At 40.7% G+C, this 17,867-nt stretch overlaps 2 protein-coding genes across 8 annotated transcripts in view; both read right to left on the bottom strand.

Moving 5' to 3' along the window:
* Nucleotides 1-731: 731 nt before the first annotated feature.
* Nucleotides 732-3,362, bottom strand: tmem174 (transmembrane protein 174). Its single transcript, XM_028418377.1, has 2 exons — nucleotides 2,762-3,362; nucleotides 732-1,167 (listed from the first exon to the last, which is right to left on the bottom strand). The coding sequence occupies exons 1-2, from the start codon at nucleotides 3,340-3,342 to the stop codon at nucleotides 1,092-1,094; spliced, it is 657 nt and encodes a 218-aa protein (XP_028274178.1). The 5' UTR covers nucleotides 3,343-3,362; the 3' UTR covers nucleotides 732-1,091.
* A 7,328-nt stretch (nucleotides 3,363-10,690) lies between these two features.
* Nucleotides 10,691-17,867, bottom strand: part of fcho2 (FCH and mu domain containing endocytic adaptor 2) — a 30,121-nt gene continuing 22,944 nt past the window's right edge. The window contains exons 18-30 of one of the 7 annotated variants that reach the window (XM_028417519.1): nucleotides 17,137-17,226; nucleotides 16,311-16,799; nucleotides 15,823-15,938; nucleotides 15,607-15,736; nucleotides 15,400-15,516; nucleotides 15,125-15,184; nucleotides 14,596-14,707; nucleotides 13,591-13,746; nucleotides 12,795-12,927; nucleotides 12,506-12,705; nucleotides 12,363-12,427; nucleotides 11,961-12,125; nucleotides 10,691-11,881 (exon numbers count right to left, since the gene is read on the bottom strand). In XM_028417519.1, the coding sequence (XP_028273320.1) occupies nucleotides 11,859-11,881; nucleotides 11,961-12,125; nucleotides 12,363-12,427; nucleotides 12,506-12,705; nucleotides 12,795-12,927; nucleotides 13,591-13,746; nucleotides 14,596-14,707; nucleotides 15,125-15,184; nucleotides 15,400-15,516; nucleotides 15,607-15,736; nucleotides 15,823-15,938; nucleotides 16,311-16,799; nucleotides 17,137-17,226 (1,856 nt within the window). In that variant the 3' untranslated portion in view covers nucleotides 10,691-11,858. The remainder of the gene's footprint in view (nucleotides 11,882-11,960; nucleotides 12,126-12,362; nucleotides 12,428-12,505; nucleotides 12,706-12,794; nucleotides 12,928-13,590; nucleotides 13,747-14,595; nucleotides 14,708-15,124; nucleotides 15,185-15,399; nucleotides 15,517-15,606; nucleotides 15,737-15,822; nucleotides 15,939-16,310; nucleotides 16,800-17,136; nucleotides 17,227-17,867) is intronic. The other 6 variants (XM_028417520.1, XM_028417521.1, XM_028417522.1 and 3 more) reach the window with 6 other exon arrangements.

The following is a 17,867-nucleotide window of genomic DNA, read 5'->3' as shown; positions in this document are numbered from 1 at the left end:
GGGACTCACTTTAACACAGAAAAACGGACAAGACACAAAAAAAATCAATTTTAAATTTAACAAAAAAACGTGTAAAAAGTGTCTAATTTAGTCGCAATTAAATAAACACGCATAATTATTGTTACAGGACAAAATCATATTTATGTATTTATTCAGTTAATTAACATAAACGTATTTTTCCACACACGTAGGGGGCACTTATGTAATATTTGCTCATTCAGACGCTCCTCTGAGTTTAAAGCATTTAAAAACGTCACAATGTGTTTACTGCACATTTAAGCGACTTAATTCAACGAAGATTCACAGCGCTGTACATACTATATGACAAAAAAGGACAAAAATAAAAATAGAAGATAAGCTATAAGGCAAGAAAATCAGATGATAAAATAGTTAAAAACTATGCAGGTTGTGATTTAAGTTTACAGCAGCAGCAGCAGCAGTAGTGTTAGTAGTGTTAGTAATGGCAGTGATAGTAAGGATCCTATAATCCCGTTATAAACCACCTGACCTGACCCTGTGAATGGGGTGTATTGATTTCCTCAGTGTGTCTGCCCCCGTGTGGTGCAATGACATTTGTGTTTATCCTGCAAACAAAACCGACACTGAACCCCTCAGCATTCAGCTGAACGATCCTGCAGGAGGACACAGACTCTGAGGGGACTCTGCTCATCCAGGCTGGCAGTATAGCTGCAGAGGTGTTTGAAGACTTTTGACAGGTTGAACGTGGGCTTCTTTTTGTGTCTATTCTTGCAGCATTGATGTGCAGTGGAAGTTGTGTAGCTACTGAAGGACAACAAGCAGGATATGTGCACGTGTGTTTTTCTGCTGAATATAAACTGAGTGGTCCTGAGTTTTCAGAACCTCAGGGCCCCCTGAGAGAGCTGAGGTTGTCAATAAATCTCCGATTTAATGATGTTTTCTTGCAGGGAGCCTCTTTATGACTTCATACATAATCATAATGGTAACACTAGCAGCTGTGTGTTGCTGTGTAATGAAAACCCCACAGACATTATTGGGTCATTTATTGTAGGTTTACTTGAGGAATAATCTTTGAGGTAATTAGGTAGAAAAAGAAAAGATTCATGAGCACATTATGTAGGGTAGATGTCTTTGTACGCAGGTGGAGGCAGGCAGGTGGAGCCCCCTTGGTCCTCTGTCTTCTGCATGCTGTGGGAAATCAAACAACATATCTCAGACAGGCTGAACTGGCCAACATCCAAATGTTTACAAGCTCAATTGGTTATGCTTAAAGTCCATTGCCCTTTAAAAGAAAACATGGAGGTTGAGCGATTTCTCCCTTGATCCATTCCTCTATTTGGCATTAACTCCTGGAAACAGGTCAGAAGTTGTGACAACATGAGGACGAGCTGGTGAGCCGAGCATGTGTTCATATGATCAGGGCAGCAGTGTATAGTTATCCTGGGTTAACTGTATTATTCCTGCTGTCTGTTTTTATTAAAGAGAATTACTTTCCTGGAAACCTGCTGGGAGTAATTGTCTAAAAACAATAAAAGAAAGTGAAAAGTTGTAACTTTCCACTAATGGAATGCAGCTTTGTGTGGAGCCTGTCTCAAGATATTTGATTGGATTTAAAATCATCGAGATCCTGCAATTAGTGGAGGGGGTGGCGGGAGACTTTTTTTGAATGATAACACATAATGTTATGTGTGCCTCAGCTCTTGGTTTAGGAACAGGTGCGAAAATATGACCTACAAATTCTTACTGAAATATTTATTTTGCCTCACAGAAAGCGTGTAATATTATAAGACGTGGAGCTATTTTGGTCTTAATTGTCGTCATTTTAGTGACATGAGGCTTATTTTATTTCATGAAAAGCCTTAAGAGGATATTATATGTGGCACATGGCTCGCAGTACAGTCATTTCTGTGATTCACAGTCAATGTGTTGACTATATCATCAGGACATTAATTGCACCATAATTGGATGAGAGCACAGTGACGGCCAAAAACACTTGGGGCCAAGTGAAAATTGATCTTGTGGTTAAAGCAAAATGAACTCTGACACACACTAAGTTTATGAGAGCTGTGCGTTTTAACACAATCCAATCTGACTGAAGTTTACATTTTCCAGTGTCAACAACATAGGGCATGCAGGGTAACAAGTGATCTGCACACCTGCCCTCTGAAACCACAAGTCCACAATAAAAACATTTAAGTACAGTGGATATTCACGACAAGTACTGTGTTGGCGTGTGCAGTATATGCTTACTTGGTTTTAATACTAATGCTAGCTACTGTACTTTTGGAAAATAGAGTCATCACCGACTGCTAAATAAGCCAAATAAATAAATAAACTGGTGGCATTTTGGTGTTCCCTGTAGGGGTAGAAGGGGAGAGAAAGCTGTATTGGTGTGTGAGAAGCTGCAGTTCTTTAACTGGCCACTTGAGGGCGGTTCCAAAAGTGAGTCAATCCCTGTACAGCACTATATTAAAATACACTTTACAGCAGAAATAAACATGTTTACAGCCAGTTTTGGTCTATATAGTTTACCTATTTCTAACAACTACACATATTTTTTGATTGCACATGTGCTTTGATTGACAGGTGGGTGCTGTATTAGATCACAGGTTCCACTGCTTTGCCTGTATTTGGATTAACAGGGGTTAAGTGGACTCAGCTGCTGTTCAGATGGTTTGTCTATGGAAGTTTTTTATATCTTTATTTATGATCTATGATAAGCAGACAACACACATACTCTGTCATCTTAAAGTTGTAGAAGCGTCTCAGCATGCCTGCCTACCTTTTTTGTCTGTGGTCTTTGTCTGTGCAGCCAGCTGACCTGTGGTCTTCTGCAGTAAATGCTGGATTGTCCACACAGCATACTGCTTCATATGAAGGAAGAGCTGCTCCGGTCACAGGCTGGAACTCCCCGGCTTGCTGCCTTTCCTGGGTTACAAAGTTATATGCAGGTGGAGCACACCGCACTGTTGTGGCGCCTTGTAAGACGACTGGCTGATTCATGCCACGGAACCCAAAAGGATGCCCCCTGGAGGTCTGATCACTCACAGGTATCACAACCACCCCTTCTTCCGACTGCCTGCAGGGCCGGCGTGAGATGATGCACAAGTTGTAGACGCTAGTGGAAATGAAAGCACCTCCAACTGAGATCAGGATGGGGCCCAGCAGTTGGGTCCACTCAAAGCTGGGGCTGGCTTGGTAGTATTGCCAGCCCATTGCAGTGAAGGTGATGCCCACCAGAGCCAGGAAGAATCCAGAGAACAGCAAAGCCACGCTGTTCTGCTCTGCCATCCAGTTGGACTGACAAGGAGCAGGTGTATCCGTGTCAGTGGCATTGTTAGGCAGCCTGCTGAGGACTGCCATAGGAGCACTGCTGGTCTCCATTGAAGGACCCACCATGTCAGACACTTTGGACTTCTTGGTGCATGAAACTGGGTTAGACCGCCTCTCACTGAGAACACCGAGTTAAACAGAATGCACAGTGAATAACTCTGAAGGCTCTACTGGCCAAGAGGACAAGTTATAAGTTAACCAGCACTTGAATCCTGTTTCAGGTCATGAGGACATAGTGTGGGTATCAGACTTTTAGTTATCCTGGCCTTTGGTTTTTCCTGTTGGAAACAAAAATGATTTAATATCATCATATGTGTATTTTTTGGTCACAGCTTAAGATTGAGCCAGAAAAGCCAATTTAGAACGTTTATGGAATAACTTGATAAAGTCCAAAACTCAAATTGTATGGCTGATGGCAGTAATTTAGTCAGATATTGTGCTTGCCATCAGCCTCCAGAGACCATACCGTAAAATATCAAGACCATGAGAGTAGATGTGGTGTGTTTATGGTCTGTCTGAGAGGTCGAGAAAACAGGAAGAAAGAGAGATTCCTGCACGCATGGAACAGGATCCGAAATCCACCTTGTCACATGCCATTTCACACAGACACATCTCATGCACTGCACCGCTTTCTGCATAACTTATCGGTGACAGCTCATGCTGCAGAGGTTGAACAATCAGTCTAGCATGTTAAGTGGAAGGGCTTAAAAACACACATCACGCTATATGTGTTACAGTCAGCGGCTAAATGAGCTGCACACAATGTGAAATCCACACGTAACAAGCAGGCAGCCCGCAGAAAGAGGCTCAAACACATGACCTGGGGTGTCAGCAGCGCCGTCTGCTGAGGCTCTCAATGAAACTCTGTTTAGGTTTAATACAACTGAACTGATTGTGAAACAGCAGCACTGCTTGGATCTCCGCTTATGTAATTTTTATTCACTTTTGCAATGGATTTGCATGGCAAGCTTTACTCTCCGGGAGTTTAATCCTCCTTTTATGGTTTTATGACAAAGCAGAATGGCTGTGTGTGTGTGTTGTGGAAAGGGTGAAAGGGGGGGTATGTGTATGCAGTGGAAAAACACCTATGTTCATGAAACTTTAATTCTGAATGCAAACACAGTGACATGCAAACATGTTTCTGCAGTCTGCCCCTCTCCCACCAGACAGCTTGCATTCGTCTGCCTTAAAGCACATCCACATCACATTGCGTGTAACAAGCCTGCCAATCAGAACACAGGATAATGCGCCTCTTATGGCAAAGCAAAACAAAGGCTCTTCAACTGTGCAGCAAACATATGATGCCCGTGGCTGATCAAATCCAACCTGTGTGTGTTTACCATAGCCTCAGCTCATTTCACTTGACACTAATGAGGAAGGGGACAGATACAAAGAATCCATACGAGCCCTGTGTTTAAAGAACTTCCCAGAATTTAAGCAGAGCAGATTCTTTCAATTAGTAAACTCCAAATATTTATGGAGTGAACATTTCCTCTCTGGAAGGAAGGAACATTCTGTGTGTGTGTGTGTCTCCTGTTGACTCAATCTGGGGTGTATTGATCCCCTGGGCTTATGCTTCATTTCACTTCAGCTCTGCCATCATCCCTTAAAAGCATCTATACAGTAGATATGTCATTTTTAATCAGAAATAGTTACAGTGTGGTAACGTGACCACGCCCAGGAAAAGAGGTTTAAAATCACTGTTTTAAACAATGCATCAAACAATCCAGCCAGTGCTATTTAGTCTGCCCACAGATTTGGAGATGCCTAACTCCTCCATCAAATGCTCATTTCCTCTAGTCTTCAAAGCATCACCCTGGAATCACCCCTTGTTTCACCTCGCTGTGAGTCTGGTGACTCACATCAGGTCCTGGTTCTCTTCCTCTGTGTGAAGGGTGTCCTTCTTTGTTTCCTTCACATTGCATGATGGAGATGAATTTAACAGCTTGTGTATATAAAGTTCAAGTGATAGTATACAGAAATATGATAACAGCCTATGCAGAAATGACAGCAGAGCATGTCTAAAAGGGACATGGTGGCAAGAGTGCTCCATCTGATGGCTGAGGGCTGGTCACTGACACTACACAGGATTCCACTGGTAAGATCAACATGAAAAACACAACATCAACTTGCTATCTCCCAGGAACGCATCAATGGCCAGGGTGCCCTGCAGCTTTGGCACACATCAAACAACAATCTGCTAATTTTCAGATGGATTTTTACAGCAGTTTGTCCCCATGATGAGACTGTTGGACCACTTCCAACTGCCCAGACTGCCAAATTAGTGAGGCCTGCAGGCATAGAAAGGGAGTGCTGGTCCTGGACTACCTGGATAAGCGGCACATTAACTGTAGGGGCCGGCTACACTGATCTCTGACACATTTAATGGGAGAAAAAAGCTGACAAGGGGAGTGTTCTGTACCTAGAACAGGCTACAGTGGTGGCCGTTTCCATCCACCAACCTTCATATCCACCAGATCTTACACCTCCTACTGCTGCTTTCTCAACCTTGATAGATAAGGAAGACAAGGAAATATGAAAGCATTGATGATGAAATTATAATTTATGGAAGTCTGTATTCCACACATACAACATCTATTGCACATCACCCAGGAGTCCTCCAGGTTATTTATTTTTCAATCTGACTGGAGGACAAAGGTGGTGTTTTTCAGTTACTTATGTATCGATATGACATCACACATATGCCGCATGTGGTGCTGTATCCTCTAAATATAGATATCTGTCCAATATAATTATTATTACATCGACACTGTCAGATTCTGCTGGGCCACAAAAGAAGGACCTAAACAGCCCACCACAGGAATTAGGATGTGACCATTGCTCAGTCAGTCACCCCCCTCCTCCCCCAAACGCACACTTACACACACACATGCTTACCATGACAAATAGCCTGTGACGTGCCTCTGTGAACATGGCACGAAAGGGTCCACTCCCTTTCCCCAGGGCTGATAAGGCAGTGGAGTCTGCCAGTGGACGAGAGTCTAAGAAGCATCTCTCCTCACTGAACCTGATTTTTTTTTCTCTCCAGTGAATCATTTTACCTTTACAGCAGCGTTTAGAGCAACCACGTGAGAAATGTAAATGGTAATGTTTCTGTTTGCTGTTGCCAGGTAGCAGTACCACAATTATCACAGTTCATTATCTTTTCCTGACCTTGGGGGTGGGGTGGGGGTGGGGGGCTTAACATTTCACATGACTCAGCGTCTTAATGTGCAAAAGGAGCAGAGGGCTGATGGGAAACACACAATTGGTCATTTCGATGTCAGACAATTACAAAGCCAGATTTATTTACTCCCAGCAAATTAAGTAAAACTAGAGATTAGATTAGTTGAAACACTGAAGACTGATTCACTGATGTGAAGGTGTTGATCTGCTGGTGTCAGCCGGACTAAAAGTGTTGTGTGTGTGTGTGTGTGTGTAAGACCTTTCTTTTAGTTTTCCTGTCAGTTTTGTTAACGGTGAATTGTGTTCTGTGTTTCTTAGCCAGGGGGGGAAACAGTTGGCATTGCTCCGCTTACTGAGTGGAAAATGTGACAGATGCCCTTGGATGTGAGTCTGACATGTTCAGGGGTTTGAGTTATTCTAAAAAAGGTCTTTTGGGTTTTAAGAGAAGCAGAGGAGAGGAATCCATATCAATGCAATAAACTTACACCGTGCTTGTTTATTCAGATGGTTTTCCTTGCAGTGAAGAGGGAGATCAAATAGGCACATCAATTATAAATTGTCCATAAATGTTACTGATGTGAGTCTCACTCTCTGGATTGTAGAATAACTCAACTCTATGGCTCCAGTGGGCCTTTGGACAAACACAACTGTGATGGCGGACAACAAAGACTAAATGCTCCCAGTGCTCCGACTGTTTCACGGAGGTGACTCTGACGTTAAGGCTTTCTCAATCGATACCAGACAGACAGGTTGACCATAAGGAACCTGGGATTCCCTGTTTTTAGAAACATTTTGATCACTGTCACAACTTCTACAGGTTTGTAATTAAAAGATAATTCTGGTATTTTTGGGGGGTTGGTGTCCTGTATTCCTGTCTTATTGGGCATTTCCAGTTTTGTGCTAAGCTAACTAGCTCAACATGTGAAAGTAGCAGCTTCTATCATCTCATCTGCCATAACCAGTGGTGGAAGAAGTACTGAAGCTTGGTACTTAAGTAAAAGTACAATTACCCAGCAAAATATATACTCAAGTAAAAGTAGAAGTGCTACATCAACAATCCTACCTAAGTAAAAGTCTTAAAAGTACTTACTTTTAAATGTACTTAAAGTATTAAAAGTAAAAGAAATACATACATATTTGATTTCCATTGCAAAGGATATATGAAGAGGTTAGAAGAAATCATCTTAAAATTAAAATTGACAATGTGTAGTTAATTTACATTTCCAGTACAGAAATCTTTGAAATGTACCCAGAAGCAGCTATGGACAGGTCTGTGTGTCATGAGGCAGGCTGTGGGCATCAAGTGAACAGAGAGGCTGCTAATAAAAAACATTCAAAAGGCATTCAGCATTTTTACTGTGTCAGTATTCCTGCTTTAGATTAATGTTGTGATTCATGTTATCCATTAATGTTCAGACATTAATGGATGGATTTGTGTTAGCAACACAAATCTCACAAACTGGGCCAGTGCATCATGATTGAGGCACATTATAGAAACACAGCTCGCAGCATGACACCATCACCTCACATCAGTCCAGCACAGCTGTATGAACACAACTGTATTCATAAATGTACTTGTAACTACGGACATTTTGAAAATTTGTAGTGGAGTAGAAAGTACAGATAATAGCTGCAAAATGTAATGGAGTAAAAGTATAAAGTATGCACTATTATTTTTACTTAAAGAAAAGTATAAATACATAAAAATTTACTTAAGTACACTAACGAAGTACAAATACTTGGTTACATTCCACCACTGACCGTAACTAATAACAAGAAACCAAACCAAACACATCCTCTCTGCACTCACATTACTAGACTTCTACCTGTATGGCCCACACACACACACACACACAGATGCACCGATCCCATCAAGTTGTCTAAAATGCCTGGCCACACACAAGAGTGTACATATGGGCCAACACACTTTCTGGATATGATTTCAGCTCACATATCTCACTTTGGCCTTTCAGAGAATAACATCATCCACAAGAGACCTTAAGATCTTTTCCTCTCTGTCTGAGTGAGGCAGACAGGGGAAAGTAAGAGTCAACACTGATGGCTCACACATGTGGCTGTGAAAAGGCAGCTCAGAGGGTGTATTTCAAACAGCAAGGAGGAGGTCTTCAGGCAGGGAGACACAAGGGATGACTGAGTGTGTAAATATGCACAAGGTGTTGATGTAGTGCTGAGCATGTACGCACATTCATGCATACATCCTGCTAAGCAAAGCGCAGCGTGAGGCTCTCGCAGTGCACACAGTACATCAGTAACATGTGTGGTTGTGTCTTTGTGTTTTGTTTTCATGCTCTATCATACTGTATGTCGAGATTCAAACCTTTAGAACATGGATTATAGCCACAAAGACATGAGTAGATTTAAGGTTTTTATCTTGGGGGTAAAACAACTTGGGACTTTTCAGGCTACAGTATTTCATCAGGAAAATCTGGATTTAGAGGGCTTTAAAGAGCCATTTCAATCAAACACATTGTTATTATTTAGCTCTCCAGTGGGGTTTTATATTTTATATCACTTTTTTCCCAATTTAGTGTTGTTTTAACTTTTAATGTTCACAGAAGGTGTATTGAATATGTTTGTGCACAACAGTTGTGTATTATTGTGCTTTGTTACCTGACCATATACAGCCCAGAGCCGCTTAGGTGTGCACGACGGGCAGTCAGACTGTTCCAGCTGGGCTAATGTCGGAAGAAAACTTGAAAAAAAAAAAACATTTTTTGCAAAATTGATCATATCAGTGGAACTTTAAAGTGATAATATTCATCATATTATTAGATTAAAGTCCCATAAATCATCATGTATTACAAAATTATGCGACAAAATGTTTTTACACAAAGTTCTTGGACAAAGATTGACTTCATGGCAATTCAGGTAATAGTAAGGATAAAAGCAGCAGACCAGGAAAGCAACCCACATCATAAGACTTACCATCTTTGCCTAAAGAAATCACACGGCACACACTTTAGGTAGTTATTTTCATATATTTGTATATATTCATATATTACACATTTAATACAGGCACAATGAGAAATCATAAAATAGAGACAAAAGTGGCTGAAATATTGGTAAAAAGTTTTGAGAATCATTTATACAATGTTGCTCTATAAAACAAATAAAGAAACAAAGATCAGAAAGGTGACCGTAAAAAGGAGCCTTGTCAATTTATTTCCTGTAGGGAAAGCAAGAACCAGCTTGCTAATACTGAAATAACAATTAAAAGAATTTTTTTTTGTTCTTTCTTACCAAAGCTATTGATATGATTACTTCACACAGTACGCTGAGCAACATGATTTCCCAAATATCTGGTGCTACAATTTTAGGATGTAAACTCATTCAACTGCCTTCAAACATTTGGCTTATTAAAAGTTCAGAGTCAGGTACAAAAACGTAGATTTACAGACAAACATTAGAGGGACATTTCCATTATCCATTCATATGTATGTGCTTCAAATTAAACGGTCCAGGTACTAAACAAAAAAAAAAGATATGACATGTAATCGCAATCCTATATGTTGTCTGAAATCAAAGATATTAACAGGTTTTAGAAACTCAAGACTAAACCAGTCTATTTTGGGGGAGGATTTATAGAACTGAGAACACAATATAATAAGGAAACTTTGTATCCGAAAATCATATCCACTTGGCCACATGATGCACAGTGTAAGAAACCCCTGTCTGAAAAAGGTTTTCTAGCAATTTTGAATCACAGCTTTCAGGCAACTTTCTACATACCAATTTCAGGACCACAGCGAGGATGTGGTCATTACAAAATAAAGACAAAATACTCCATCAAGAAGTAAGCAGCAGCCCTCCGAAAGGATAAAGCACCGAGAGCCTAATGTGGCAAATTGTCCACTCCATTCATGCATTCCCAAAAAATCTGTTTGCTGCTGTTCAAGAGGCTGTAGCCCATCCCAGCAGATGAGTAATCTATCATCTATCACAGGGCGACGGCAGTACTGTGTCACAACATATAAGCACAGTCAACAACACTGGATTACTCAGTGTCAAGTAGGCGGGCTAAGGCATTTCAATTATTAAATTTGGCCTCACGGTGCTACTGTTTGTCGTCTACTGAATAATGACAGGCTACAGATCGAATAGAAATAAAAAGGCTTTTTTTTTCATATATATATATATATATATATATATATATATATATATATATATATATATATATATATATATATAAAAAAGAGCTCCTCAATAGAACTCAGCCACAGATGGCTAAAACACTCATCCTGGAAGACAGATGGGATTTAAAAAGGAGATATTTTCCCTTCAATATCCAAATAACGGAGTAAAAAAACAAAAAACTGGCACATTGTTTGTGCTATTCTAATTAACTGTGCTGTAGTATACAAAAGAGTCAAGAGAAGAGGCACATTTCTCCACAGAAATATGATTTTAAAAAAGCCATTTTTAAAAAAGTAGTGAGTTAAATTTGGAGTAAAAGCATTTTGACACAATGTCTTTACAGTCAGAAGTCACGAGTCATGAGTTTGGATGAAAAATTAAAGGTTTCAAATATTTTTAAAAAGCCATAAAATAAGAGAATTTTCTTTTTTTCTTTCTTTTGTTAAAAAGACGCTGATCTCAGACCCCATGAAGGGTGATTGTTCAAAGGTCTCTGTGTGTATTACTCACAGAGAAATGTAGCTGAAATCTGAAAATTTGGATAAAACAATTATGCACATTTGTTGCCTATTGTTCCACAGTATAAGAGGAGGCACTGAGGTCAGATTATGTTTTTGCATTTTCGTTTTTTGAAAGCACTTCAATATTATTGTAAAAGATCAAGTTCAAGTGTGTGTAAGTGTGGTTTAAGATAGATTCTACCTTCATTGCTTCATTGCACATGGTCAAAATAGAAAGAGAGAAAAAAGAGAAAACAGTAATCACAGAAGCTGATTTGAGAGCTGAGTCAGAGCTGGTCAAGCAGAATATTCAGTGTTATTTACAGTTTCGACAGAAAGAGAAATTGTTTCCTTATAAGCTCGTGGAAAATAAGTACAAGTGGAAAAAGAGCAACTGAAAGTTTGTTAGTGCACTTTTTTTTTATGATTTCAAATATAGATTTTTAGCTAATCCATAAATTGTTTCTGACTATACAAAAATGAATTGATCAGAAAGCATTATTCGACTTCATATCTACACATTTCCTGAAAGCTCATCTTAGTTTTATTTTTTTCTTTAAACAGTGTTCAATACTCAGTGCTGTTTTAGTGTAGTGAGAATCTCGCTTCCTGTGCTTGGATGGGGGTCCAGACATTCAGGTGGCCTCACAAAGTATTGTGTCAAGCGAGATTTTTTTTTTTTTTTCTTGAGAGTGGTGGGCCACCTCAGCAATCTGCCATATAACGTCCTAAAGACACAAGGGGTGAATTTGCAGCTTTAAATATACCATTATGAAGAGAATATGTGTGATCAGGTGTGCTACATACCTGTGGCAAATCTCTTCTTGTTGAGAGAAATCCTGTAGCCCGTCCCCTGCAGCTCCATGTCCACTCCTGACAGGGTGCTGCCCTCACTCATAAACTGCACTGCTAGAGTGGAGGGGTTTGACGGGCCATTTGACAGTTCAAACTTGGCCCTCAGAGACCCAGCGCCTGTGGTCAAACACAAACAAATACAGTCACTGGGCAGGAAATGACTCAGCTCTCTACCTCACTGCAGGATTTTGATTCTGAGTGAGATTCGGAGTGATTGATAACTCTGATAAGCTCACTTTACCTGCACAGTTGTGGGTAATTGAAAATTATAATTGCAAATGGGCAGCTGTCCTGCAGTACCCATCCAGCATGAGGCCAGTTCACTTTTAAAACCCAGGGAAAAAAAATCCTTACCTTCATTTTCGGATTTTTCTGAGATGTCAGTCAGCTTCCAAAGACACTTATTCTGCTCTGAATTCCTGAAATAAAATCACACCTTTAAGATACTTTGTTTGAACGGAAAATAAATATTTGTACAAACAATCCCAACATCTAACCATATAGAGTTTGGGAGAGAATGCATGTTGGTGACCCCTCCATCAACAGGCACTAAGATCTGTACACTGGTGAGGGGACCGGGGCAGTCCATGGACTCTGGGTTGTAGCGGTAGTCTACCCGCAGGTCTGTTGTGCTTGGTGTACACTTCCAGTATACGGCCAGGTTGAGAGGAGTGGAATGGATCCCATCAGAGAGCACCTGAACACACCGGTACATACATCATATCTCCTAACATTTCAGGAAATGTCTTTTCTTTGAATACAGGTTATATTTTCTGTCTGACCGACCTGGTATTTTAGGATGTCCACATTGTAGTATGAGGCTGTGGGACTCTGTTCTGATGCTTTTCTGAGGTAGGACGTCAGTGCTTGCATGTTGAACCAGAAGTCCTTGGAGTTGGAGTCACTTTGGGAAGGATCGCTAGATAAAACGACAAACAAGTCAGAAAGATACATAGAATACACGCACACACACACAGGGAGTAATCAGAGGCTTAATTATTCATTGCTCCTCTTGGCTTTGTGTGTAAAGCTCCAATAGCTTGGAAAAAATTACCCTGTTATATCCAACCAGCTACTAAATCATGAATTCCATTTGATTCAATTAGTTCAGCCATGTGGTCTTTGGATAACTGAGGGGAACCAGAGTGATGGCATTCTTTATTACTTTTTACCACCTGTGAGGTAAAATATACATTAAATACCTCTTAGTGAAACTAAAGAGGTGAGAGATACAATAATGGTGTTAAATGAATAAAGTGTTGAATGAACCAGCTGTTAGGGGAGCTTTTTTGTTTTTTTTGCTGTTTTCAGGCGACGTTTAGAAGAGACATGGGCTGTTGAGGAGCTGGCTGTTAAAGTTTGCTGGAAAATACTTCCCTGACAGCTTAATGATAGGTTTATGTCAGATTACTAATTGAATTTCCTCTCACTGACGCAGACTACATTTCCTTGATTCTTATTCGTATCACAGAGTCCAAATCCCTTTCTCTTAACCACAGCTCTAACAACTTATCGACTCCCCAGCTCTGCTAAAGTAAAGCGAAGCGGCCTCTTTGGATTGTAGCTGTTCTGGACTACTCACCTGTATAGTAGTTGTTGGTTGGGAAGGATCTGCTCCAGCCTGCTGGTGTTGTTCAGTTTAAAGGTGAGGATGGCCGGCGAGGGGTTGGTGGTGAATACCTTGATGATGCCCATGGGGAACGACAATGTCATTTCTCCTGTGATCTTTACAATGCACCTGTGAAACACCACAATCAGCGTTAAATGAGGACTTTTCACCACTTCTTACAAGGATAACAGGACAGTGTATAGAAGTCATAGAAAAGCAGGATATTAGAAAACTTATACAAAAAAATTATGAAATATTTAATCTAACTTATTATCATACTTTAGCCAAATAAATCACCTTCTTTATATACATATCTAGCCTACTAGGTACAATATACTACAAGTCACAACACAAAAACGTAGCGAACGCAAAAACCCAAATTATATGACTGGTTTTAAAACTTAAACTTATTGGACTTCCTTACAGATTTATTGTAATACCCCCAACTTTTGTCATTCTATATTATCTGTTTGCTTCAATAACCTACAAATAGATCCAATCTCTGAAGCAGTTCAAGGTTGAGAAGAGTCTACCTCCATTCTGGCCTAAAGGCTGCCCACAGCCCACAGTGGGTCTCAACCATGCAGCGTGTAGCTGCATTGCTTATGAAATGTTCCATTGGCTAATCCCTGCAAAAATAAGCCTTTTGCACAGCAGCAATTTAACAGCAGTTAACCAATAAAACACTGTATGTTTTCTCTGCCCCAGACTATAATCTGCCCCGCGTAGGTTATCCACTCTGAAAGAATGGTGTCAGACTAACGCAAAACATTCCACACATGCAGAGCGAGTAGGGAGATGACACATAAAGTGCACAGCCAAAAAAAAAAAGGCCTACTAAATGTTGTGCACAGGGGGGACCATGAACATGAACATGCACTCATATGTGTTCAAAAACCTTTAAATACAGACAATAATGTGCATGTGTGCAGGTCCAAGTCAGGGTCTTTGAGCAGCGGGAGGTCATGTGAGACTCACTTAGTGGGATCAGCTCCTTTGAAGTAAGCATTAACCGATTCTGTGAAGGCCACGGCAATGGGCAAAGCATCCTGGGATGCCAGGGTCACAGGGCTGGGGCCGCGAGACGTCCCTGAGAAGGAGAAGAGAACAGAGTTAAACGTCAGTTGACTCAAACTTTAATACCAGTCCAGATCTCACATCAGAATTAGAAATTTGTTTGATCATGCAATGATGCATTATACATATTATTGCATATCAGCCATTCAAACACAGCAAATCAGTAGATTCTAATCGGTCAATAAAATATATTTTCTGCAGCTGCTTTAGTACAAGTACAGTTAGAAAGTCAGAACAATAGATTGGAACTAATTATATATAGAAAAAAAACATTTCAACAAATAAATCTTTGTCATGTTAGAAGTTGATGCAAACAATGTAAGAAACCACTACAAAGCATCCAGCTATCCATTCATCCAGCCCTTTCAACAGACTGGTGTTAGTGTTAGCCAAAAAGAGGAGCATCCTCGAGTTTGAACTTGAACCATACCTGCTGGCGTTTCACATCGCTTCTCAAAGGATGGCAGCTTCGCTATAAAAACATCATCCTCTTTACGCCAAAACAAAAGGCATAAAGAGGGAAAGGAGGAGATACACAAACCCAGAGAGCACAAATGTGAGGAGAGATGATGCTGAGTACAGTACCTACATGAGCCCTAAGCTGATGAAGAGGGCTTAATGATGACATTCTTTACATGAGTGGGATGTATGCAGAATATGTCACAGCGGAAAGAGATGTCTCAAGGTTTGGGAAGACAGACTCACTTAGGCTTAGTGGAAAGAGAGGAGGGAGGGAGAGCAGCTCTGGCTCTGGGGAGGAGAGGAGGTGAGTAAAGGTGTGCTCAGTTCCTGTAAGGAGAGGAGTGAAGGAAGGGAAGAGGACTGGATAGAACATTGTGGAGCAGAGTGACAGATTGGTGAGAGGCTAAAGAAATGACGAGTAAAAAAGCTTCTGAGGAAGTGTGCTCCTACCGACAGTGGGGGTGTTGGCAGCACTTAGTGAGGCGTTTGAGGACAATGATGAGGAGCTCTCTGCCCGAGCAAGTGGAGCAGTAGGAGGAGGACTGGCATTAGATGTTTTGGGAGGACTGAACGGTCTCACCTGAGGAAAGAAATTCAATACAGATTAGATTTTACACTAAACTTTTAAGATTAACCACTGTGTGTTTGGATATTTTAATTACTCACAATTTCATTGATTCCTGTAAGTTTTCCAGTGGGGAGTTTAGGCCTGGAGGAGGGTCGTGGTGGTGGCACCAGGGCTCCAGCTGCCAGGGGTGTTGTAGGTCGGTTAGGTACTGGCACTACATAGACAGAGACATGCAGGTTTTCTGTGGTTAGTAAAAGTCAAACAGCCTGAAAATGTAATTACAAACGAGCATGTGCTGCAAAAAAACAATCATGCATCTCAACTTCTAGTTTAAAAACAACAACAAAATATTAAAACAAGGAAAGAAATCAAGAAAAACCCATTCCAAAATAAAATCACACAAACATGTTGCACACCAGGCAGTGTATCTGTAAAATAAAATACTGAAAAAACATTCACAAAAATAAACAAGTTGGCAAAATAAATGTACAAAATGCAAACAAACTGATACATTAAAACAAAATATGAAATGAATACTCCAAAGCTCAGGCATAATAGACTTCTCTAGCATCAGCATTAATGTTACCATTGAATATTTTAGTTGACGGGGATGCAGCCATTCCCCTATCTGTGATCCCAGAGAAGACATCGGTGAAACCGAGGTTGCTGTCCTCTCGGCTCTGCTCTGACTCATCAGGCAGGAAGTGACTTGATCTGCCAGAGCCTGACTGCAGCCTCTGGAGCTCCTTCACAGAGGAGCCTGAGCCCAGACAGCGAGGTGGAGTGAAATTATCACTGAAAGCGATCCACTGGCTCTGGGACCAGGACACAGAGGAAAAGGTATCAGCGCTCTTCGGGGGGCTTGCCGTGGCAAGGCTTTTGATGGGGTCGATTGGCTCAGTGGGCTGGGTGATGGGGGCGCTCTGGGCCCTCGCTGGTACGGGCTTGAGTGCTTGGAAAGGGTATTCGGGTGAATCCCAGGGAGAGGATGTGGAAGAGGAGAAAGAGGAGACGTCTTTGGATAGCTGGCTCTCTGCCAAAGGAGGAGAGCGCTCTGGTGGTGGTGCCGTCTCAGCTGACGGAGGCAATGATTCACAGGGATGGTAAACATGACAAAAGCAGAAGATCAGCTTATCAGGAATTTAGTCACATATCTGTAGCACAAGTTAATAAATACAGGGTAGAACAGTTGTCTCCCCCTACAGGTAGTGTGTATAATTACTATTAAGATATAGCTTGGTGTTAGAAATAAGGACTTTAGGTTTGTATATGGATGCACATGCTAATAATTTATGCATAATTCACATGGATTTAAAGTAAAGAACAAAACATAAATGCGTAAACATACGCACAAAATAAAACAGTAGTCGATGAATGTCTTCAGTCTGACAAAAGGGTCACACTCATTTTACCTGGTGCCTCTGGCAGAAAGATGTCTGAGTCAGAGTCATTCATCAGAAAAGATGGAGATGGAGGGATTGTAAAGAAGATAGAAGCAAGGTCTGACAAGAACAGGTACAGAAATCAAACCAACAAAATATCAAGTCAATTTAAACAGAAAAAAAGGACACAGCAATAAGACCAGCGTGTGTAAAACTCATGAAAATGTACAACAAAATCAAACAATAAACACACAAGTAGAGCATGATACAAATAAAAACATACATTTTAATCTTTCTAATACTGCTTAGGCTACACTTGTTTAAAGTGTTGTCTGTGTTTGGAGCTTGTAATACTGCTGCACTGTACACAGAAAGATTTAACAGGCTGAAAGCAGGGACTTAATTCCCATCAGCATATCTTAATCAGGGCACTTTCTGATGCTCTTTTGACTCATAAGCCGAGACCTTTGACATTAATGAGACACTGTTTGACAACATACGTGCCAGAGGGCTTTATAGCTGACCTTATGACCTCAACTAGGTGCCAATTAACTGTGGATTATGCTTAACCTAGGCAATGGGTCAGTGCTAATGTCACTCTGTTTCAACACATGTGTCGTGCTTGTAAATCCATGAGAAACATACTGAATTATGTTATACAAATGCATCAAAAATCACAACTTTAGAAAAACGTAAAATGCATGGGAAGGCAGGCATAGTTTAGGTACAGTACGGAACATATTTTAAAATACACAGACACT

The sequence above is a fragment of the Parambassis ranga genome, chromosome 12 (genome assembly GCF_900634625.1).
Source record: "Parambassis ranga chromosome 12, fParRan2.1, whole genome shotgun sequence".
Classification (NCBI taxonomy): domain Eukaryota; kingdom Metazoa; phylum Chordata; class Actinopteri; family Ambassidae; genus Parambassis; species Parambassis ranga.
Note: the sequence above shows the minus strand (reverse complement) of the source record. Positions and strands in the feature narration are given on the sequence as shown.

Bases quoted from the DNA above. Each gene is read 5' to 3' on its own strand.
- tmem174 (XM_028418377.1), bottom strand. From the start codon at position 3,342: ATGGCAGTCCTCAGCAGGCTGCCTAACAATGCCACTGACACGGATACA. The intron at 1,168-2,761 runs GTAGGCAGGCAT...GATTTCCCACAG, and splicing joins AAAGACCACAGACAAAAAAG to CATGCAGAAGACAGAGGACC.